Below are 25,052 nucleotides of genomic sequence, written 5' to 3' on the forward strand. Positions count from 1 at the left end.
GAGTCCAAGACACGCACATTAAGTCCATGTGCGTGCAAGAAGGAATCCTATCTCTACAAGCTCTCGCATTAAGTGAAGCCCACAAACCCCCATGCGAGTTGTGCAATGTGCATGTTAATGTTAAACTATAATAATAATAATAAATAATGGCATTTCATTTTTGTCTTCGAAAAAATATGTAAAAATCGAGAATCGGATCGAATCGAAAATGTAATCGAATCGAGGATTTGGAGAATCGTGACACCCCTAATAGTGAATAAAGCACACCCAATCAGAATCAAGGATTGGAACTAACCGTTTTATAAGAAAAATTATACTATAAAAAAATTATAAAAATTTATATAAAAAGGGTTTGGGGAAAGTAGGGCTGGGCGATATGACAAAAAAAATTATCAAGAAAATGTTTTCCATATCAGTCGATATCGATAATTATCATGATAAATAACAAATATTTACTCCTGTCAAATTTAAAGGCAGATTTTTGCTCCTGAATGAAAATTGTAAAAACCAGACAGTTAATAATGGTTTTAAACTACTTTTTATTCAGAATATGGCAAATACAAATACTAAAATCTTGTTTTAATGCATCTGTATTAAATGTAAATCTATTTGTTATGAAATCAACACATTTATGACACAAAAGCAGCAGACTACTGTCACTTTAAGACCCAAGACAGACTGCTTTAAGTTTCAATATACTGAGTAACAGCTGTTTATGTTCACTTAAACAAGAAAGAAAACGCACATACGCAAACACTATATTCACTGCAGTGGTGGATCTGCTGCTTTTCCTCAGTTTCCTGAATTTGTGAATGTCCTGTAAATATACTTTTAGGGCTGTGCGGACGTGTGCGTGCGCAAGGCAGATGCTGAATGAAAGTACAGTATACTGCACCTATTGTGTCTGCTGTGTTTGACGAACCCTGTTTGCGCGTCCAACATAACACACAAGAAAATGTTTCCGCGCATTTGGATTCCGTGATTCTGTCCGCGTTATCGGCATCGCGAATAATAGGTCTCTACTAATAAATGAATAACTTGCCTCATCTTCCACTCCTTCAAGTCTAACGGACACTGTGATTGTAAACCAAGAGCGCGTGCCACATCCGGAAGTGCTCGCGCAACATTACGCACAGTGCGTAAACATTATCGATCACTTATCGAACTGTCCTTATCGTTTTATCGAAAAAGTTTATATCGGTAAAATTATCGTTATCGAATTATCGCCCAGCATTAGGGGAAAGGTTAGGGTTGTAACATTATAAAATGGTTATTAAAGGAAATTATAAAGTAATCTTTATGGTATGAAAGATTTGTTTTACGCTTTGTAGCTGTAAAAACGTAATAATGCTACGATTATACTGTATGTTGGTGAAGCCTACAATGTAGACAGATTTGCATCTTTTTAAACATGAAAGCTATGCATTAATACTACGTATTCACAGTGAGACCAGGCTGGTCATTATCATGTACAGAACTTATTCATCTATCTCCAGGTAAACACCGTTTTACATTCTATGGCACCTTTAAAGTCTTCTTGGGATGCGCATATGCATAAAGGGCAGGAAAAAGTGGCTTGGGTGCATCCCTAATACTGATCTCATCATTCTAAGATATGTTGCTTTCTCAGTATAGTCTGCATACTATCTTTGCGTGTTGTAAATACACTTACCTTCACCTCTGTTCTCTTGAAGGCCTGAAATGAACCTGCTGTTTCAGGTTTAGGCTTTACCTCAGCCTTCTTCACTAGTGAATCTTTTAATATTGGTACTGCTGTTGCCAAAGGAGCTGCTGGTTTTTGTGGAGGTTTCTGTGTCTTTTGGGCCTGAGACATTAAGAAACACATCCACAGTGAGTGTCACTACCATCATATCAGTTAAGTAATGAAGTTACACACATACAGACATAACATCTTACCATTCGCTTCATTTGTCTTGTGCAGCGAGCACAGTACCACACAAGTCGTGGGTCATTGACATCCTTGTCAGTAACCTGAGGTTTGTGACATTCTTGATGATACAAATTATGACACTCTTGACATTCCACTAGCTGATTGCCAGAGGTGACTGTCATTTGTCTAGAAGGAAAAAAAGAGAAAAGCTGGATTTCACGCACACATAACTCACATACTGTATGTGAACAGTATTTGTCTATTTCATGATTACTGGTGTGTGCTGAATCTATCAAGTAAAGTATACATACTAACATACTAAGATCAATTGGCAGTAACTTTAAACCAAACTGACTGACAGGTTCAGTTCCTCTGGAGTAACCTTGCTTTAAACACCTTGATCAAGGTCACAATGCTGCCTGCTCAAGGCTCAGCCGTTTTTGGGATTTGACCCAGTCATCATTGTCACATCACAACTCACCGACAAACCACACAAGCAAGGCCCATTTCCATGGCGAAGTCATCAGCGTTGGTTTCCTCATTGTCTGTGAAATCTGGCATTGGAATATCCTTGGTTTGAAAAGCAACTGTAGATAAATGGCTGTCCTGTTTGTCAACACGAGGTTTTTTGGGTGGCTCCGCTCCATCGCCAGACTCAACCTTAATCTAAATATAAGTGACTTTTAATTAGTAGGTTCTCATAATGTCATATATATAGTCATTTGAAAAAGCACAAATATCTTTATACACACCTTTTCCAGGGACCTTTTCTCGCCCTCTTTCTTGGTCTTCTCTGAGGTGCCTGTTTTACTGCTGCTGCTGCTGGATGATGAAGATGAACTGGAGGAGGACTTAGAGTCTTGCTTGGTCATTTTTGGTAATGACACCTTGCTCACGTCAGCTTCCTAATGAATGAGAAGCAAGTTAAAACTTAAAATCATCTGACAGTTAAACATAGATACATAGATTTTATTAATCACCTTTAGTGATGTCTTATAAACTGAATCGCTGCCCCTCGCTAAAGACTCATCCAAGAGGGCCTTTAGTTTCTCTGCGGAGTCTTTGCTCTTGGAGTGAAGGTATCCTAGTCCTTTCAGAAAGATAGGGTCCAGTTCTAGACTTACTGTTCCTGCCATTGGTTACCGGTTACTATAAATTTTCAAATAAAACAACGAATGAACCTAATCACTTTATGATAATTTAACTAACAGGAGTACCACCTGCATTTCTGTTTCGGACAACGTCTAGATTTGCTAAGCTAACGTTAGCTATGTCGCGTGGGCTGACTCACTAAGCTTTGTCAATTTATACAACACAAAATCTATTCCGGAAAAACGATTAACACTGAAAAAAGTACGAATACAGTCAGCAACTATTATTATGCCACTTGCAATGGTCTCTGACTACAGAAATAGACAAACAGGAAGAGTGTCAAGAAAGACGAGCGGGTTACTAGAAATGGGCGGGGCTTAGAAACAGGGTCGACGTCCTTAACACGTCATAAGCACTGCATTTTAACTTTTTTTGTCTTCTTCTAGCTTCATTTTTATCTATTCACTGTGTATTTTAATTAAATTACAATAAAGTTTGATTAGTCTCGTTTTTTTCACGTAAAATTTGCTAGGCGCCTTTATCAGGTTTTCTCAACGCTAAAGAGCCAACCAAATTTGTTTCTTTCTTATCGTTAAAATGTATCGCAGTACAGTACATGTATTTTCCAGTATTTATGTTATGCTTTGTGACAGACAAAACTGGGAATAAAACAAAGAACTTCCTAATGTGTCTAACCAGAAAATGTGTTTGTGTGAGCCGTGAAACGCCCCCTAAAGGCCATTAGTTTTGAATCATACGAAATTCTTTTCTAGCCTCTTATTTCTCTCTTGTGTGTTTCGAGTAAACCGTACCGACGGAAGTGCTGTGTTTCAGCTGTAACTTTATAAAGCAACTCCTTCGCGCTAAATTGGTGATTTATAAAACACCAGTGTATACACGTATTGTTTATCAAATGAAATGCATTACAAAAATAGTAAATTACTTATAGCGCATTTAAACAAATAAGTCGGGCTTTAGTAAATGTAACACAAGGAAATGCTTCGTAAAATTTTACTTCCCTCGATGAACGTGAAATTGAGTGATCTCCGTTTATTAAAAAAACACCAATACCTGATCATATAAAGAACGTATAAGACTAGTTATCATTGTAGGAATTTACACGTAAATCGTGTAAACTGTGGAGTTGTTTACAGATTGTGAATAATGCGTTGCAGTGACGTCGTAATTGTGTTATAGAGTGTAAGAATATGATTGGCTGGTTTAGTGTGACGGGGGTTCTGGTCCCAGTTCGCAGGGGTTAGACAATAAGAATCTATTCTAAACAGATGAAATTTATCTCGCTGTGTGATTTCAAGCAGCGGACATTAACGCTTATACAACTGTTACAGTTTTGATTTTTGAACTTGAAACACTTCTTATTTTGATCACTTATCACTTACATAAATCATAGATCACAGAAAGAGGTAAGTGACTCAAATGTAGAAATCCTAATTTGTTATTTTTTACATACTTATTTTGTGTCCATTTTCACAGCTTAAACCTATATGTCATACTTTTGATTAAGGCGTTAATTATAGTTATTAGAGACCAAATATGATTTTTAATAATAATGTTTTTGATGGTCATGTGTTTTGATGCACTGCACATCCAGCTCTTACTTAAGAATCATAATAAACGAAACGCATTTAGGTTCCTTTTGAAAGGTTAAAGATACTAAGTACAAAGATATTAATCTGGTAAATAAATTTGCTATCAGAAACATTACTTTTGTTTTTAAACGTTGTTCAGATTATTATTGTTATCATCATTATTATTATCTTTAATTTTTTTCAAAGTTTCTGACTCTTTAGCAAAGAAATGGTGATGGAGAAGCCCAGTCCCCTGCTGGTAGGGCGGGAGTTCGTAAGACAGTATTACACACTGCTCAATAAAGCACCAGACTTTCTGCATAGGTATATGCCAGAACATCATAATCAGTTCTTCATGTTTCATGACTATTAGAAAAAAAATCTAATATTTAAAATGCTTCTGTACTCATTATTTAGATTTTATGGGAGAAACTCATCTTTCGTCCACGGTGGACTGGATTCGAATGGGCAGCTGTCAGAGGCAGTGTATGGACAAGCTGTAAGTCTTATTTTAGTTATGTTTATGTGTAACCTGTGAAAAAATCTGGATCATAAAAATAACCATCAATATTTCTTGTGCTTCTCTATAGGAGATACATAAGAAGGTATTGTCCCTGCAATTCAGTGAGTGCCACACAAAAATCCGACATGTGGATGCCCATGCCACCCTGAACGATGGTGTGGTTGTCCAGGTAATGGGAGAACTTTCCAATAGTGGACAACCTATGCGGAAGTTCCTACAGACATTTGTGCTGGCCCCAGAGGTGTGTAAAATAATTATAACCATATGTGTTTTTCTAAAAATACATCAAAGAGTGCCTATGAAGTAGTCATACCTTGTTTTACAACCTCTTACCACTGATTAATAGATTGCAATTGACTGTGAACCAGACATTACTTAACCTCTGAAGGATGTTAAGGTTATTTACTATTGTGTGGCTATTTTGTGAGGTCATTGTTGTGCTGATAACCCATTTCTTGGAGTTCATGCCAATGAATACCTTTTATTCATAATGATAAAGTATTTCAATATGTAGGACAATATGGTTGGCCAACTTTTCTCATTGTAAAATAAGTTACAGATAAAGACTTAAATATAAAGAATAGAACATAAATTACATAAATATATAACAAGCCCCAATATTAACCTAACAGTATCAACAACAGGCATTTAAACTGTAAAATATGTGTGTAAATAAAATAAAAGACAATAATTAAACCATAAATTGATTTACAAATAAAAAACATATTTGTGTGTATAAAATGTATGCAAAATGTGTTTTTTAACGTTTCTATTTTAGCCTTGTTGCTATTATGTTGAAAAAAGTCATATGAATTATCACATTTTATCCTAACCATTATCCTCTTTTTGTTTATCTTTGACTGTGTTTGTGTCTAGGGTTCTGTGGCAAACAAATTTTACGTTCACAATGACATCTTTCGATATGAGGATGAAGTTTTTGGGGACTCTGAGGTTGAAATTGATGAAGGTTAGTTTATAATTAAGAATAATTATATGTATGTGTTTAAAACAGTAATATGGATGAGACTATTCAAAAGTATTTGCATTGCATGTGTTGACATTGGAATTTATTTAGGCTAAGCTGCTTGACGGCCTGTTACATTAGAAAAAACATGATTTTTGCACAACTTTTACCTTATGTATTCTCCTTGGACAGAGTCAGAAGAAGAGATTGATGAGCAGGAAGACAGGCAACTGTCACCTGAACCTCTCCAGGAGAGTCCTAGTAATGCTACCTACTATGAAACACATCCTGTGAGGTACTTCACATACACAGTGTCATTCACTTTAACTCAGAAGGCTATGGGTGTATAGCCTGGCTAACACCAGACCAGTCTCATAGAGATTGAGAGGTGGTCTGGGAACCATATGCTCATTTTCTCGTATTTGAGGCGTGGTTTACGAATGCCCAGAGCCGTTTATTGGGCGCTACGAATCTCTATCAAATGCGTCTGTACGTAGCTCATAGCCAATCGTTTCAATTATACCAAATGTAGAGTGACATCAATTCAAACGTAAACAACTTTTATCAGTACTGAAAGCTATGCAACTAAACCTGTAGCAGTATATTGATATTTAAAAGCAACACAATTTAGTGGCACTGTGACAACCACAGTACAGGCATAATGACAATATGATATTAATAAATACCACTTACCATTTATAAGTTAATTGTACTTTGTCAACGACGATGCCTAGCAGCTGGGTCCTATAAAATTCTGTGGCTATAATGTCTGGCCATATCCGAACATCCTTCTTGGGTATGAAATTGTTTAGAGCCAAAAGTTGCTCTATTTTTTAAATAAACTTGCATTCAAAACTACTTAGAACACTATCCAAGGCTGCATTGAAAAGTTACTTCGCGTCTGCTGTGTTGAATAAACAAAACTGCTTCGGTGTGTCGCATAGGCGTCGTCATCGTCTTGCTGCCCCTCCCCATTCTGTGATTGGTTCCCTATATCAAGGGCAAAAAAAGGTCCATAGTTTCCATGCTAGACTTGCAGCGTGAATAAATTTGCGTGCATGGCAGCATGGGCAAACCCAGGCTAATGGGTATAGCATATTTGGTTGGAAATATGATATAGCATACTTCTTTTGAACATCTGTAGTTTGGGTAATTCTTGGCTTCAAAAATCTTCTTTCAGCTGTAGCAATGGTGTTGAAGAAGCACATGAGGAGCCAGTAATGGATACAGAGTCTGAAGTTTCACAGGAACCCAAGCCCGAGGAGCTTAAGGTTGAGGAGAAAATTCTAGAGGAGTTTGAGGAGAAGGCACCATCACCGGTTCCCGTGTTATCCCCGCCTCACATACAAGAACCACCTAAGGTACATGAATTTTGACATTTGGAGCAATTTGTACATGAAGTACCATTTCTGTTATTACAGTGTAATTGTTGATGGCATATGTTAGGTGTTTAATGTCAATATCATCACGGCAAACACTTCAACGTGTGTATCATTCAGCCACTGGTCATTTAGGAATTAGAAAGAGGCTGTGTACACTTGTCATTAACATGCGTTTGCATCGATCGGATCACAAGTGGACGACGTTAATGCCAGGTGTAAACGTTGTTCAAAACGTTTTGAGCTTGTCCACTTTCGCCCACTTTCAACCACATTCAGAGGTAGTCGAAACCCCTTTAGATCGGATTGCTTTTGTAGTGTAAACACACATGTGGTTGAATGTGTTCGAACAGCCACACGCGACTGCCTTCTCTCTGCCCATTTATTTAATCTGAGGTACTGAAAACAATGTTTTACGTCTTTTCAGACTTCTGGCGCGAACACACAGTGTACAGCGCTATTTTTAGCCTTTCATTGACAAAACAAAGAGGCTGATCTCCACAGTTTCATTTTGCAAGCGTGTGAAAGTTGCGCGATCCTATTTCATCAATTGCGCTGAAATATCAGAGAAAGCTCTAACAAAAACATGTACAAAACACTGTGCCCCATGTTTACTTACAAGACAAGCAGTGGACTCCGACATAATATTAGTTTGCATCCATATAAACTCATCATAACTACAATGACAGCGGAGAGACTCGCCCACCGTCTCGACAGACCGCCCCCTCACAGTATTCAGGACAGAAGCGGTCGAAAGTGGGCAAAAGAGACAGATTTAAATACCAGGTGTAAACGTAATATGTCTCTCTCGTCCACTTGTGATCCGATCGATGAAAACATATTTTAATACCAACTGTAAACAGGCCCTAACTGAAGCTTGTTGTTTAACCACTTGAGCTGTATACTTTCACGAGGGTCTGCACCCTTAAGCCCGAAGTATATTCTGTCTGTCACGTGACATCGGCATCGCTGTCCATGGTCGTCCGCGTGCAGCCCAAGCATTTTAATAAGAAATCATTTGTACTGTCGAACGTGGTGATCTGCACATAGCTGCGGTTGAATATACTTTAAATGCTGCGCTTTTATTTATTTTTTTATAAGTTGCCAGCACCAGAATTTTTCATGATTTTCACAAAAGTTTAATGTCTTCCAGAAACTGTTCTTCTTTAAATATATAAAAATACAATATATCAAATGAAAGAACAGACCCTCTGCTTTAAAAAAAAAAACCTTCATCCTACCATTAGTTATTATTAGTTCTCTCTGGCCACAACAAGGATGTTTTTGAGTTGGTTCGTGTGATTCACCTTGCCAGCACAAGTAGTTCAGAAAACTTCTAAATCTGACAGCCTTACCGATTGTTACTTGCAGTGGTCAAATGCAGTGACGTAATATTTGGATGTTACCGGGAATCTACCTGCTTTGACACAATATTTGACAACCTTGCAATGCAATTTAGAGTCTTAATTGGTTAAAGATTCATATTTTAATTCTTAATGACTGCTGTCTTTTTATTGACGAAAGATTCATGATAATGTTTTAAATCCTTGAGTTTACCAGTTTAGAGTTGATTTTCACTCCAGTTTCGCAAATCGCAAAATTTGTTTTTACATCCTTTTCCTGTGCCATGTTTTGTCAGTTCAGAAGAAATGTTAAGTAGTTGCTGCTTGCCTTCCATGCTTGGTCTGCATGGTGTAATGGAACATGCAGATTTGCCAGATCTGCATAACAAAACCAGCCCAATGTCCAATCAATAAATCAATGGTCCTAGCCCAAATACGAACACTTTGCTTTCATAAATAAAATCATCTTACCTTAAGATTTACAGCTGATGAACTGTAGATAACTGAATTATTTAACTTGCTGGAAAAAACAACCAGAGAGTTGGAAAACACTCTTAGAAAGGATGTGTTCATCTTTTACTTCTTTTTGTGTTAAGCTTTTAACATATTATGTGTTTTTTAACACATTTTGTGTTGATTTTGTGTTAAATTAAAACAAGTGGGGTGAAAAGGATCACAAAATGCGTTTTTTTAATAATAACACAGAGATGGTTGGATTCTGGGACAACGCATTTAGTGTGTTGTTCCAAAATCAACACTAATGTGTTGTTTTTAACACATCAGTCCTAAGAGTGAATAGTCCAGTTCCCCAGGAAAACTGTGGACTTGATAACATTGTTGATAATATGAGATTGTCTGCATGAACAGGGTGTGCGGAGGTATGCAAATAAGTAATTTGACAGACAAGTTGGACATTCTGTCTTCGCATTTGAAACAAATGCAATGATTGGACGTACATTTTATGCTCTTATGCCTTCCAAAGAAGATTGAAACAGGAAGTCAGTGTGGAACTATTGAGAAGACCCTTCCCCTTTTTTAAAAAACCAATAGTGTCTTGTTTATAGCACAGTCCTGCAAAGCTGCACTTGTGATTTTTAGGCAGAGGTTCTGCGCAATGTAGGGGGAGGGGTGCTTCAGCATCTAGAGGGCATTCGATTGGAAAGGATATTTAATGAGAAGCTGACGTTTAAAGGAATATTCCACTTTCTTAAAAAAATCCTGATAATTTACTCACCCCCATGTGATCCAAAATGTTGATGTCTTTCAGTCGAGAAGAAATTAATTTTTTTTTTTTTTTTTGAGAAAAACATTCCAGGAATTGTCTAAATTTTAAAACACTTTATTGGACCTCAACAGTTTACAGTTTAAATGCAGTTTAAAAACGCAGTTTCAATGCAGCTTCAAAGGGCTCTAAACGATCCCAAACGAGGCATAAGGGACTTATCTAGCAAAATTATTGTCATTTTCGTTTAAACTTTTAAACCCACAACTAATCTTCGACCAGCCATGTGACGTGTAAGTGCGACCTTACATAATGCATGAGCACATCGAAAGGTCAAGCGTCACAAATATGAAACGCACATTTGCGGACCATTGTAAACAAAAAACTGAGACAAAGATATTAATTAGTATCATTCCACACACAACAACGTTGGAACGGTCCTCTTTCTCCCACTTGTAATCACTGGGGTGGTAGTTTTCCATACGATGGCGTGTCACACGGATGGTGCAAGACGATAAGTTGCGGGTTAAAAGTGCATTTTTTTTCTTGCCGAAAATCCTTTTGCTAGATAGGAGCCCTTTTAGAGCCCTTTAAAGCTGCATTAAAACTGCAATTTGAATTCCTATATCTCCTGTATGCTCATTTTTTTTAGCGTTTTGGCCTATACCAGTTTATATATTTACTTAGGCCTTACATATTTATACTGAAAGAAAAACAGTTTAATGGGGAACTTTAAGTGACAGCAACCAAATATACCCACTGCAAGCCTGTGTTCTTGATGTTAATCAAGAACAAACGGTACCCAAACTTAAAGCACTGGTTGTGTCTGTATCTTTGTTTATATTTATGTCTTATTTTCATTTGCTGCTTTGTTCTTATTTTATTGTTAATCAATAAGGCATTACATTAGGCAAGTATTTATGGTATCATAATTACAAAAAACTAAAAGTCAGTCATTTTGTTTGCAAAAATCCCCAATAAAGTTAAATCTTGAACTGTATGACTTAGTACTTATTTATTTCAATATATTTTGTTATGCTGAATCATGGTTGTCATTTCAGACTTTCTCTTGGGCCTCCGTGACAAGCAAAAATTTGCCTCTTAGTGGGACTGTTCCGTCCTCTGGAAGTTCACCCCATGTTGTCAAAGCACCAAACTCACAGGTAGCTACTTAGCTATTTATTCTTTATGGGTCGGTTTCCCAGACAGGGTTAAGATTATAAAACACAGTTTATCTTTTATTTTTGTAGCAAAAATATGGCTATATAAATGGCTATCAATCTGCTGAAAACATAATTCCTAAACTTTTACTATATTAAAATCACAAAAAAGAACGCAGACGCGGTTATTTGTAACAGTGAAACATAACAGAAACGTGAGGCATTTGTGAGGCATTTAGCTACTCGCTATTACCCCATAGTGTTACTCGTAAAATAGATATAAAAGATATGATAAGTATATATTAAAGTAGATGGCCACCAGTAATAAAATACAGGGCTCCAGACTAACTTTTTTCACTAGGAGCACAGTAGCCCCTAACTGAAAATTTTTGGGGTGCAACCAGAAAATTTAGGGGCACACACCAAAAATCAACATGCTTACCAAATATTCACATTTCTACTAATTTCCACTGTATTACTAATAAATACTTTAATGACAGATGCAGAAAGTACCATGTGCTGTTTCAAATTCAGTGTCACATGACAAAAAAGGTCAAATTTACTGGTCACACATGTGCGACTGGATGTAAAATTCAGTGGCACACTCTTAAATTTTGGTGACAAAATGCCACCATTTGGTGGCAGTCTGGAGCCCTGAAATATTAAACAATTAAATCTATATTATTCACACATTATACACAACTCATTAAAATATAAGAATTTAACTAGTTATTATTAATAATCATTACCTACACCTGAGTTCATAAAATACCACTGTTGACTATATTCATGAAATGTCCGAAAATGTAAAGAGAAACAGTAATTTAATAGATTTACCAGCAGGTGCCTTTGAAATGTATGGGCTTCAGTGCTGTGTTGGAAACTATAGGTCATTACATGACACGCTGTTTCTTCCGCATTCTATTCTTACCATGGACGTCTATGTGAGTGTCGTAACTCTCTCTTTATACGATTCTGGGTGAGTCTAAGAAAGGATTACAGGGGCTATTTTGGTGATGTTTTATTTTAAATATTATTTTGTTTCATATAATTATCTTTTTTATTATTACGTTTAATGTAACAATGCGTTAAATTATCTGATTTAAATATTAAAGATCGTTTTTAGTTACCGTTGTAGAAATCAGTAGTATTATTTCTGTGATTAAATACTACTGAAGAGGGCGCCCTTTAACCAAGAGAGAGCAAGAGCGTTCATGCGCAATAAAAGTGAGTTCACATATTTTTTTTTTTACCTTCAATAAGAAGCTTGACCATAAGATTAGGGGGGCACGTTGTGTCATCTGGGTGGGCACGGCCCCCTAATGCCCCCCGTGGCAATGGCCTGATGTTAGTGCAAGCCGTTTTAAGTTAGACATCTCAAAAAAGCATTTTAGTCTAGGACTAGCTTAAGCCCTTTCTAGAAAATGGCCCCTATAAGAGCTACCTTTAATACTAAATTTAAACTGTCGTTTTTTAGGCCCAAGTTTTTAAAATTGATCTATGTTTTTTTCCATGTTTTTTTTTCTGCTCTTAGCCCAGACTTGAGACCAAGCTTGACGCTTCACCAGCTTTAATTCATCCATGTGACCAGCGTGTCCGTGACAGACCCTTTGTAAACTTGAGAGGACCTAGATCTGGTAAAACTAAATATTTATGTTGTCTTTCCAAAAGTGTCTTTAGAAAATATTTTAATTAAATGTGACCCTGCATGTGAAAGCCATGCAAAGTGTAGATTATGAGCATCAAAGTTTGATTTCACTTTAATATCAGTATTTGGCCTCAGTCAGTATTAAAGGTGTCAAGGGTATTTTTTCACAGAATGTTCTTTACATTCTGTATCTGTAGGATGATTATATCTAGAAAATCATAATTTTTTTTTACTTCAGCTGGGTTTTCATAGGCAGGGTCACAAATGTTTGTCGTTGTTTAGTCTTGTGTCATTTATGGTCTATTCCCATGAGACATGTTTTTCGGTTGCTTTTTTGTTCAATGATACATTTTTATTTATTACATCATTAGATGGCATCTCGGAATCTCAAACTGGAAAACCACATTTCAGCTTCGTAAATAAAGGTAATTATGTCTTTCAGCTGCGAATATGCTTGGGCTGTTTATACTAATCTGCTTAATCAGACAGTGTTGACAGACACAGAATGATTGGTGCTGTTGGTGCCTACGTAGTCATAGTTGATGAAATTCCACCTGTATGTTGCTCAGGAAGAAGTGATGAGTCGAGTGAGATTGACAACAGAAGGCTCTTCCGGTATCCAGACAGTCATCAGCTATTTGTTGGAAATCTTCCTCATGACATTGATGAGAGTGAACTCAAAGACTTCTTTATGAGTAAGTTTATTATTTTTTTTGGGGGGGTGGTGTTGATGCAACCTGTTCCCTCATACCTAACAAAGAGGAAATCAATTCAATCTCATATCTACAATTGTGCTTGTGCTTTGTCTCTCCCATCAAGCATTTGGAAATGTTGTTGAGTTACGAATTAACACCAAAGGCACTGGAGGAAAGATACCCAACTTTGGCTTTGTTGTCTTTGATGATTCAGAACCGGTGCAAAGAATTTTAGGAATCAAAGTAAGAAATCAGTTTTATATTTTTGTCACTAAATGTAAGGTGTTAATGGTTAGTTAATCCGAAAATCATAGATTTTTTTCATTTACTCAGCCCCTCATGTTGCTCAAATCCGGGTTTCTTTGTTCCTCAGAACCAAAATGGGGATTATAAATATTGTGTTGTTTATTGTTTACAGTTGTAGTGAATAGTGTCCCCCCCCTTCTCAAGCTTTTAAAGGATGCTGAAGTATCATTAAATAACTCCACGACAATACACATAAAATATGTGGCACGAGTCACATGGAATATTTAATGATGCTTTTGTGGGGTTTTTTAATCCTGAGAAGAGGCTGTAAACATTCACACCAAGTGTAAAAAACTGTGACTGTAAAAAAACTTTGGTTTTGGTTGCAAAGAACAAAGACCAATTGAGCATTACGTAAATAATGACTGCATTTACATTTTTTAACCTTTCTGTTGTCTCTCCCTACATCTGTGTTCAGCCCATTATGTTCCGTGGTGAGGTGCGTCTCAACGTGGAGGAAAAAAAGACGAGGGCCATGCGTGAACGGGAAACTCGTGGTGGAGAGGATCGAAGAGACGCAAGGCGTAATGATCGAGGTGCAGGTGGGCCGCGTGGCATTGCCAGAAGTGGTATGATGCGAGACCGCGATGGCAGGGGTCCACCGTCGCGAGGTGGTGCTGTACCTAAACCAGGCGTGGGGACTAGTAAAGGTGCTGGTCTGAGTGAGGGTCGTTTTGCTGCCGGTCCCCGGCGTTGAAGAGTTCCACCTGTAGTTTGGAAATGGTACAATGTTCATTAATTACAATTGAAATCAATGTAAAAACATATACATTGTACTTCAATTTTTGTCCTTTAATTTTCTTTAATATTTTATACCTTTTTGTATTTGGAATTTCTGCTGCTCATGTGAAACAGATACATGACTTGAGTAACACATTGGCTCAACATATATTATGTTTTTCACTTTAAAACTGTACTGTAAATCCTTTGGTCTGTGATTTATCATATGGTTGCAATTACAACATTTTGGGGGAAGTTGGATCAGTTAGATTTAGTTTTTATAGTTTTAAGTTTAACCTCTACTCTGTGACATTTTTGTACTTTATTTACTTTCTAGTTACAATTGCTGAAAATTGTGCAGATTAAAAGATGGCCTTTAGAATATATATTTTAGTAGTTTTTATTTTGTTTGACTAGCCTTTAAATAAATTGATTGAGGAAAGTGGTTGTGAGCTAAAAGTACTTAATCTGACTCTGAAAGAATAGGTGATCATGAAGAAACTTTTATGAGGACAGAAAAGACAATAACGTATACATATTTTCATTTTATATTTTAAATATACATATATTTGTTTCAAATATGCCGAAAAGTCCTCTCTTTCTAAACAAGTGCATGAAGCAGTAGTTGAAAAATTGTAAAGTGAAAAGGTTTCATGATTTTTGTGAATGGGAAATTTGAGTATATGCTGAATGTTTTTTTTTCTAAAGGCAAAGTCACTTTATGAAAATTAAGTTTCATAACAATAATGTTTTTGTGATACAAGTTTCATTCTGAACCTTTTTTAAGGACGTGACAGTGCCACACAGAGTGCAGAGAATCTTTACTGGTGAATGTATGACCTTTAGTTTTGAGTTCTGCATTGTTTGGTGATGATATCGTTTTTATAATAATTTTCTCTGTTTTTGATTAGAAAAGAAGTTTGCCAAAATGTTTAAGTATTTTCTAGACAGACATGAGAGATATATCTTGTTAAAAGCTATTTAAACAGAATAGAAATGTAAATCATCCATATATACACAAAGTAATATTGTTTTTTTCTGTCGTGTAATTTTTTTATCTATTTGTTGACATCCACATCTATTGTATATCTTTGTGATTCAGAAATGTTGTATGTTGGAGAAACATTTATTGCAGTTGGCACTGCTGTCCTTTTGCAGTTGTTCTCAGTCTAATACTTGCACTGATTTGAGATGTAGCGCTATTTTTGATGTTTATTGTCTTCCGTGTTAGGTAGATTGCACTCTTTGCAATATTTCTTGGACAATCCTCATCAGGGACATTGCATTGACTTTTATTTTTTTTTAAAGACCTGTTTTCTTCTCAAAAAATGTTGGCTGCAGATATACATGGAAGGTTCTCAAGATAGTATGTTGGTACTGTGCGTCCTTCCTATAGACCCTTTCCCCATGTTGACTACCTAGCTCTTGTTTTATGTTTGGACCTGGTTGATTAGAATAACTGTGTAAATAAATGCCACAATGGCCTTTCTATTTAGACTTACAGCACTTCAATCAGCCAAATACTTTGAAAGGGAAATAAGAAATCACATTATACAGCTTGGTCTCATAACTGTGCTTTTTATCGCTGAATATGCATCTGACTTAAATTCAGTTTTTTTTTTTACATATGATTTAAACAATTCTCTTAAAAAAAACCTGTAATGCTTCTGTAAAAATTTTCGGGTTTTTTTCATCCAGATAATAGGTTTACATTTTTAGATGTTCTGTAATTTTGGACAAAGAACATAAGCTTTTTGTACTGATGTTGTATTTTTATTTCAGTTTCAGCTCTGAGTGTGTTATATGTGACAATAAACAAATTTGTGCAGTTTGTTATTGTGTATTTTTATTTTCTGATCAATTATAATTTACATACTTCACCCTCAAAGCATGAATTAATAATAATAATAATATTTGTAACCGTGGACCACAATACCAAATATTTATACATCACCATTCATACAACACTTAATAAGCTTATTGATCTATGGTTTGTTATAGAACAATATTTGGCCATGATAAAACGATTTGAAAATCTAGAATCAGGGTGCAAAAAAATTAAGGTTCGTTTAGCCCTCTCTACTGGCTTACCGCTAATGACGTTGTGGACTGAATGGGGAAATTGTATATTTTTATATAAAATAGTACCAAAGCCTAATAAGGATTTATATTTAGAAAATCGGTGCCCCATTACACTAATAAATAATGATGCAAACATTTTTGCACATATATTTGTAGAAAGATTTTTTTTTTTTTTTTTTAACTTTCTTTAAACAAGCAATTAAAACATTATAATGATTGAAATATCTTAAGTTACCACATGGAATTACAACAAGATTTAGTATAGGTAGGGGAATACGCCACCTTTCTCACCTTTTTTTTAAAACTTGTAACACAAACTATGGCCATACACATTAACTCTTAAGAGATCCTAGGGACATTTTGTGCCATTTTAATTTAGATTTTTAAACCATCTGGACTGTGATGATTGAATATTGCCCAAATTTGCCAGAGGTTAATCATTTTTGATAAATTTTAGAATTTTGGTTTCAGTTTTTTAATTTAGCTTAAAATGGCTAAGAGTGTTTTCACATATGTTGGTGCGCACCGTGGTGCGGCCTCGGAGCGCACCAAAATACATTGTATCATTTTTCAGTTAGTGCGGTCCGTGTTCACATATTTTTTTACTGTACTCGAAATGCCGCACTGTACACCATGTGACAACGGTCAGCGCTGTCATTGGTCTCTGACAGCTCTTACCGTCTCATGACCACCCCCACGTTTCCACGACAACCAGCCTGACAGGGAGAGCGCAGCTATCAAGATGTGGAGATAAACGATGCACGTCTTTGCGAAGTTTCTTTGCTTTAACGCGAAATTGCGTAGCTGTTCTATTAAAGCCTTTCTCACGAAGCCGTTTGCTAAAAAGCCCGTAATGTCACTATTTGTGTGTGGAAGACAGCTATGCATTTATAAAATCATCAGCTCAAACGTAAAGGAGACAGCGAACCTCAGCAACGGACCAGGATTGGCTTGTTTGTTGTTAACCCACAATATAACACCCGGCTCGCGTCACGACGGAAGCCCAGTGTCTCAAACATTTGGAGAACTTCCTGTATTTGGTTCGGCCCGAGGTCGAGCAGCGCTCACCCCACAGGTGGGTCGACCCAGAGTTCGGCGACAGCCGCTCCGAGACCACCTGTTTAGAGTGGTTTCGGAGCGGCCGTTTAGTGTGCACCCAAGTGCGGCTGTTGTGTTCACACTGACCCAAACGAATCGTACTCGGAGCGACACGTCATTTGGGCCGACCTAAACAGTGTATATGTGAAAACACCCTAAGCTACGCAAAAAACGACTAATGTGATCCTAGGGACAAAAATGCCCCACTGAAAACCATTAAAACTACCATTGTTTTCACAGGTGTCATCATCATCTACAATTTAAAAACTTTTTTGGTTTCGTCCTAATTTAAAAGCATGTTTGGTAAGTGTTCTCATAGTGTTTTCAAAAACCTATTTGTTTGACAAGTTAAGGGGAAGCTTCTAGCAGCATAATTTCCAGGAAGCATTGATGGATCACATGGAGACCAATATCTTGTTCAAGACCAGAGCAACTAGGTTAATCTCTTGTTCAGTTCAAGGTCAGCTGGGTTGACTTTGTAAATCACTGCTGATGAGGAGTTCAGTTCAGTGCTAATAGGGTTGGCCTTGTAAATCACTCCTTTTAAAATGTACTTAAGTGGTCTTTAAAATGATGGGGGCTTATAAAGTAGTATAATTATTTGCCCTTCTCTACAGGCTCCATGCTATTAAAAAGCAACAATGTTAACAAGCATCTAGTCTGTTTCTCTGTTGAGTTTCTACCTGTCTGTGCAGTTGCTGTGGTCTCCTAATGCATTGGTATAATTCTCTCCTCAGCACAGAGACCACAAAAACAGCACAGTCTGGATTAACATCCTCCTAACTGAACCAATGACCAGCCTGCTTGTATTGACCATAACCAAGGTGCCAGTTTCACACACGGAGCTTTGACAACCTTGTTACTGAACAAAGTAACAACCAGCTATATCCTTGGTCCAATTCTCAGCTATTGCAATGTTTCAGTATAACACAGGTTATAGAATGGCTGTTGAAGCTGACTGTGTGATAAACCACATTTGGGCTGATTCTACAAGCATCAACTTTATGTTTGTGCTTTTTTTGGCAGCAAGACCTCTTTGGCACAGTGGTAGAGTCTTTGTCCTCTTTGCGGAAGGTCCTAGGTTTGAATCCCTCTAGGGTCAGTGTGGGTGGACACCATGAAAGTGGTTATATCTGCACTTCCATTGATCAACAGTTTTTTTATGGTAAGCGTCTTGCATGCAATTTCTCTTTTATCTTAACAAAGCAAGTAGCTTGATCCTTCCATGATATTTTAAAGATTTCTTTGCAATTGTTTTGGTTTCCTAGAACTGTGTGGTCAGCTGCTTTGCTTTTTCATGCAATATGTGTGACTTAATTCAATTTAAATCATCTACAATTTAAAAACTTTTTAGTTTTGTCCTAATTTAAAAGCATATTGGTAAGTGTTCTCATAGTTTTTTCAACAACCTGTTTCTTTGACAAGTTAAGGGGAAGCTTCTAGCAGCATAATTTCCAGGAAGCATTGATGGATCACATGGAGACCAATATCTTGTTCAAGACCAGAGCAACTAGGTTAATCTCTTGTTCAGTTCAAGATCAGCTGGGTTGACTTTGTTAATCACTGCTGATGATGGGTTCAGTTCAGTGATGATAGGGTTTGGCCTTGTAAATCACTCCTTTTAAAATGTACTTAAGTGGTCTTTAAAATGATTTGGGCTGATAAAGTAGTATAATTATCTGCCCTTCTCTACAGGCTCCTTGCTATTAAAAAGCAACAATGTTACTAATGCTCTTAACAAGCATCTAGTCTGTTTCTCTGTTGATTTTCTACCTGTCTGTGCAGTTGCTGTGGTCTCCTAATGCATTGGTATAATTCTCTCCTCAGCACAGAGACCACAAAAACAGCACAGTCTGGATTAACATCCTTCTAACTGAACCAATGACCAGCCTGCTTGTATTGACCATAACCAAGGTGCCAGTTTCACACAGGGAGCTTTGACAACCTTGTTACTGAACAAAGTAACAACCAGCTATATCCTTGGTCCAATTCTCAGCTAGTGCAATGTTTCAGTAAAACACAGGTTATAGAATGGCTGTTGAAACTGTCTGTGTGATAAACCACATTTGGGCTGATTCTACAAGCATCAACTTTATGTTTGTGCTTTGCTTAGCAGCAAGATAAGCTTCTTGCATGCAATTTCTCTTTTATCTTAACAAAGCAAGTAGCTTGATCGTTACATGATATTTTAAAGTTTTCTTTGCAGTTGTTTTGGTTTCCTAGAACTGTGTGGTCAGCTGCTTTGCTTTTTCATGCAATATGTGTGACTTAATTCAATTTAAATCATCTACAATTTAAAAACTTTTTTGTTTGGTCCTAATTTAAAAGCATGTTTGGTAAGTGTTCTCATAGTGTTTTCAACAGCCTATTTCTTTGACAAGTTAAGGGGAAGCTTCTAGCAGCATAATTTCCAGGAAGCATTGTTGGATCACATGGAGACCAATATCTTGTTCAAGACCAGAGCACCTAGGTTAATCTCTTGTTCAGTTCAAGGTCAGCTGGGTTGACTCTGTAAATCACTGCTGATGAGGAGTTCAGTTCAGTGCTCATAGGGTTGGCCTTGTAAATCACTCCTTTTAAAATGTACTTAAGTGGTCTTTAAAATGATGGGGGCTGATAATGTAGTATAATTATCTGCCCTTCTCTACAGGCTCCTTGCTATTAAAAAGCAACAATGTTACTAATGCTCTTAACAAGCATCTAGTCTGTTTCTCTGTTGATTTTCTACCTGTCTGTGCAGTTGCTGTGGTCTCCTAATGCATTGGTATAATTCTCTCCTCAGCACAGAGACCACAAAAACAGCACAGTCTGGATTAACATCCTCCTAACTGAACCAATGACCAGCCTGCTTGTATTGACCATAACCAAGGTGCCAGTTTCACACAGGGAGCTTTGACAACCTTTGAAAACCTTGTTACTGAACCAGCTATATCCTTGGTCCAATTCCCAGCTAGTGCAATGTTTCAGCAAAACACAGGTTATAGAATGGCTGTTGAAGCTGTCTGTGTGATAAACCACATCTGGGCTGATTCTGCAAGCATCAACTCTATGTTTGTGCTTTGCCTAGCAGCAAGACCTCTGTGGCACAGTGATAGAGTCTTTGTCTTCCATGCAGAAGGTCCTAGGTTTGAATCCCTCTAGGGACAGTGTGGTTGTGCACAATGAAAGTGGTCATGTCTGCACCTTCATTGTTCTATAATGCTTTTATGGTAAACTTCTTGCATGCAATTTCTCTTTTATCTTAACAAAGCAAGTAGATTGATCCTTCCATGATATTTTAAAGTTTTCTTTGCAGTTGTTTTGGTCTCCTAGAACTGTGTGGTCAGCTGCTTTGCTTTTTCATGCAATATGTGTGTCTTAATTCAATTTAAATCATCTACAATTTAAAAACTTTTTTGTTTTGTCCTAATTTAAAAGCATGTTTGGTAAGTGTTCTCATTGTGTTTTCAACAACCTATTTGTTTGACAAGTTAATGGGAAGTGTGCTGCCTCCTAATATGACTTCTATTTTGAAATGACTTTTTGATGAGTTATACTGCCATCTACTGGTTGTTCAGCCATTTTGTTCAGTTCTATCAGAGAGCAGTGCAGAGCACATGGTTTCATGTATGGTGCATAAAGAGTTTTCTTTACACTTTTCCTGAGATGCTATTCGTCTGTGAGTAATTTAAAGTTCTTTTGTTTACATTAAGAACACTTCTGCAAACCAGAGCATGAAAGTTAATCTAAAACTAGATATTTAAGAAGGGTAATGTCTAATTGAACTGCTTGTATAACACATAATTGTGTTCAGTTTATATTTATACAGTATGTGTATCTGTATGTGTATCTGTTTGTTTTGTATTTACAGTTTTACAAAGTAAATAAGAGGATAATGGAAAAGACTGAGACTCCTTTAATTATATCAAGAAAAGTTATGCCTGAGGCATTATTGGAGGTCCCAATTCACATGTTAACTTACTGTCTAGCTTTGTAGACCAACGCATTGTGAGGACAGTAAAGTAAAAAGACGAGAAACTCAGCAGGTTAAGCACAAGAAAACTTTGCACATCCACTATGAGTCTACGTTCAGGAAAACAATATCAATTAGAAATCACTCAAACAAATGCTGCAGTGCAACAAGAAAATGCATCATTGGAAAAAACTGCAGAACAATCTAAAAGAATGATGTCTCCAAGAAGTGCTGATAGTAGGTCCATTCAGTTGAAAGTATCAAAATTCTCAAAAAGTAGCACACAGTCATCAATAGGTTCTGCAACAATCAAAGCACGAGCTAAGGCTAAAGCAGCCCCTGCCTAGCTGTCATTTGCTGAACAGGAAGCAGATGTAATGAAGAAAAAGGCTGATTTAGAGGCAAATCTTCATGTTCTCAAAAGCCAAAAGGCAGTTGCTGTTGCATTAGCTGAAGCCGCAGCTTATGAAGAAGCGATTGAAAGCGGAGACTTAGTGGATGACCCCAAGTTCCCGAACAACCTCTTAGCCCAGCTGAACGGACTAGTGACTATGTGCAAAGGCTTTCACGAGTCAGTCTGGAAGATCTTCCAACCAGAGATAAATCATCTGAATATTTCAGCAAAGTAGAATATGCAGAAATGCCTAAAACACAGTTACAACCCACCGGCAACCAGTTCACAACAAAAGAAGATTGTACCTTAAAAACACCAACCGATCAGTTGAACTACCAAACGTGGCCACAATATTCTGTAAAGATAGAAAAGGAGCCTCCAGAGCAAGACCATAAGACTAAGTATGACCTCGCAAGGCATCTAATCCATAAAGAAATTGTGAGTTCCAGTCTGCTGATTTGATGACCATCCTGAAAATTACTGGTCATGGAAAGCATCCTTTAAGAGTGCTTAAAGATCTTAACTTATCCGCCCAGGAGGAACTGGATTTAATGACAAAATGGTTAGGACCTGAGTCATCAGTGCACGCAAAAAGAATTCGCTCTGTAAATATACTTCATCCTGAACAGGACTGTGCATGTTGTGGCAAAGACTTGAGGAAAGTTATGGAGCACCAGAGGTGGTGGAGCATGCATTGTTAAAAAAAACTGGAGGATTTTTCCAAGATTAGGCAACAAAGATAGTCACAAACTCAGAGTGTTGGGAGACATCCTACTGGAACTGGAATGTGCTAAAACTGAGGGATACCTTTCTGGTCTTGCATATTTGGACACAACTTGCGGATTAAAACCCATAGTGGAAAAACTCCCATACAGCCTACAGGAAAAATGGGTAACTGAAGGATTTAAATACAAGGAACAGTACAAGGTACCATTTCCACCATTCATAATCTTCTCTAGATTTGTGAGGCAACAGGCCAAAATCAGGAATGACCCAAGCATTTTCTTTCCTACACCGACAAGTCAGTTCTCTAAGACAGAAAAGGTTGTGAGACAAAAAGTTCCACTACAAGTGTATAAAACAGATGTTCCAACAGATCTTACAGCTCACCCTTTCAAAAAGTGCAAACGTTTTAGAAACAAGTCTTTAGATGATAGAAAAACATTCCTCAAAAAGAACAGAATCTGTTTCATGTGTTGTGGTTCAACTCAAAATGTAGCCAAAGATTGTAAAACAACACTTGAGGGCTTAGAATGTAAAAGTTAAAAAGCATATTTCAGCTATGCATCCAGGTCCTCCTCCGACACCAGCAGTGGTTGCAGCCGAAAAAGAGGATAAAAATCTGAACGAGGACATGGATCTCTCAGTTGCATCAAAATGTACAGAAATCTGTGGTAAGACCAACACTCACAGCCCATGCTCATGTTCAAAAATAAGTCTGGTCAAAGTGTTTCCAGCTGGTAGGAGAGAGGAAGCTGTAACAATGTATGCGGTTCTTGATGAACAAAGCAACCATTCTTAAGCAAACGCTGAGTTTTTTAACATCTTTGACATTAAGACTAATTCTAGCCCATACACACTGAAAACATGCTCGGGAATGACAGACACATTAGGCAGAAGAGCTTCCAATTTCATAATCGGGCCAATTAATGGGAAGCTACAAATACAGCTCTCCACTCTCATTGAATGTGACATAATACCTAATGATAGGTCAGAGATTCCATCTCCGGTGTTAGCCCAGCACCATCCTCACCTACAGCCAGTGGCAAATAAAATTCCAGCTGTGGATCCCAATGCTCCTATCCTGCTGTTGTTAGGACGAGACATATTGAGAGTACACAAGATATGTGAGCAAATAAATGGGCCCCACAACAATCCCTTTGCTCAACGTCTCGACTTAGGTTGGGTCATTGTGTGTGAAGTCTGTTTAGGAACAGTTCATAAACCACCAGTTGTAAGTGTCTTTAAAGCGAACATGCTTCTGAATGGTCTTCCGTCCATCTGTTATCCTTGTCCAAATAACATCCAAGTAAAAGAAAATTTCAATTCAACACTACTTCACCAATGATTAAATGCCTTGTCCTACTCGGAAGACATAGGCCTTGGTAATAAAATTTCTGTTATTACAGACAGTATAGGTTCTTCAGTGTTTCAAGGATCTAAGAATGATGATAAACCAACATTGTCTGTGGATGACAGGAAGTTCTTGGATATCATGCAGCAATCAGTATACCAAGATGAAGGGAACAGCTTGGTTGCTCCCCTGCCTTTTCGATCTACGAGGCGTCGCCTACCAAGAAACAAATAACAAGCAAAGAAACGTTTCTGCTCTCTTCAGAAAACATTCGAAAAGAAACCAGACATGAAAAGGCACTTTACAGAATTTATGCAAAAAATGCTGAACAATGGTCATGCAGAGGTTGCTCCACCCTTGAAAGAAGGCAAGGAAAACTGGTATCTTCCAACATTTGGAGTATACCACCCCCAAAAGCCAGCACAGATAAGAGTTGTGTTTGAATCCAGTGCTGAATATGAGGGAGTGTCATTGAACAATGTCCTGCTTCGTGGCCCAGATTTAAATAATACTTTTCTTGGGGTCCTTCTGCGCTTAAGGAGAGAGCCTATTGCATTTTTTGCAGATGTGCAACAAATTTTCTATTGTTTTGTTGTTCAGGAAGAGCATCGCGATTATCTAAGATTCCTGTGGTATGAGAACAATGACACAAAAAAGAACTACAGGATGAAGCTACATGTCTTTGGCAACAGCCCATCACCCACTGTAGCCATCTACTGCATGAGGAAAGCAGCTCAAGAGGGTGAAAAAGAACATGGCACTGATGCTAAAAGGTTAGTGGAGAAGCAGTTTTATGTAGATGACTGTCTTTCCTCTGTAACTACCTCTGAAGATGCCATTGATATTCTGACAAGAACCAGAGAAATGCTTGCCGAATACAATTTGTTACTACATATAATCGCCTCAAATGACAAGCAAGT

At 37.3% G+C, this 25,052-nt stretch overlaps 2 protein-coding genes across 3 annotated transcripts in view; one reads left to right on the forward strand and one right to left on the reverse strand.

Moving 5' to 3' along the window:
- The window catches only part of ints12 (integrator complex subunit 12), a 10,038-nt gene extending 6,686 nt beyond the window's left edge, over nt 1-3,352 (reverse strand). Inside the window, exons 1-5 of the mRNA XM_065254859.2 lie at nt 2,872-3,352; nt 2,644-2,796; nt 2,373-2,557; nt 1,918-2,077; nt 1,673-1,825 (exon numbers count right to left, since the gene is read on the reverse strand). Coding sequence (XP_065110931.1) covers nt 1,673-1,825; nt 1,918-2,077; nt 2,373-2,557; nt 2,644-2,796; nt 2,872-3,027 — 807 coding nt within the window. The 5' untranslated portion in view covers nt 3,028-3,352. The remainder of the gene's footprint in view (nt 1-1,672; nt 1,826-1,917; nt 2,078-2,372; nt 2,558-2,643; nt 2,797-2,871) is intronic.
- Nucleotides 3,353-3,979: 627 nt separating this feature from the next.
- On the forward strand, nt 3,980-16,363 carry g3bp2a (G3BP stress granule assembly factor 2a). Of its 2 annotated transcripts, none has more exons than XM_065254858.2 (13): nt 3,980-4,407; nt 4,795-4,896; nt 4,990-5,071; nt 5,163-5,336; nt 5,972-6,062; nt 6,252-6,354; nt 7,240-7,420; nt 11,065-11,166; nt 12,698-12,800; nt 13,183-13,236; nt 13,381-13,506; nt 13,631-13,749; nt 14,231-16,363. In XM_065254858.2, the coding sequence occupies exons 2-13, from the start codon at nt 4,802-4,804 to the stop codon at nt 14,507-14,509; spliced, it is 1,509 nt and encodes a 502-aa protein (XP_065110930.2). In that variant the 5' UTR covers nt 3,980-4,407; nt 4,795-4,801; the 3' UTR covers nt 14,510-16,363. The 2 variants fall into 2 exon arrangements, with proteins under 2 accessions (XP_065110930.2, XP_065110928.2); XM_065254856.2 differs by having other exon boundaries at nt 3,981-4,407; nt 4,780-4,896.
- Nucleotides 16,364-25,052: the final 8,689 nt, after the last annotated feature.

This window comes from Paramisgurnus dabryanus, chromosome 4 (assembly GCF_030506205.2).
Source record: "Paramisgurnus dabryanus chromosome 4, PD_genome_1.1, whole genome shotgun sequence".
In the NCBI taxonomy this organism is placed as follows: domain Eukaryota; kingdom Metazoa; phylum Chordata; class Actinopteri; order Cypriniformes; family Cobitidae; genus Paramisgurnus; species Paramisgurnus dabryanus.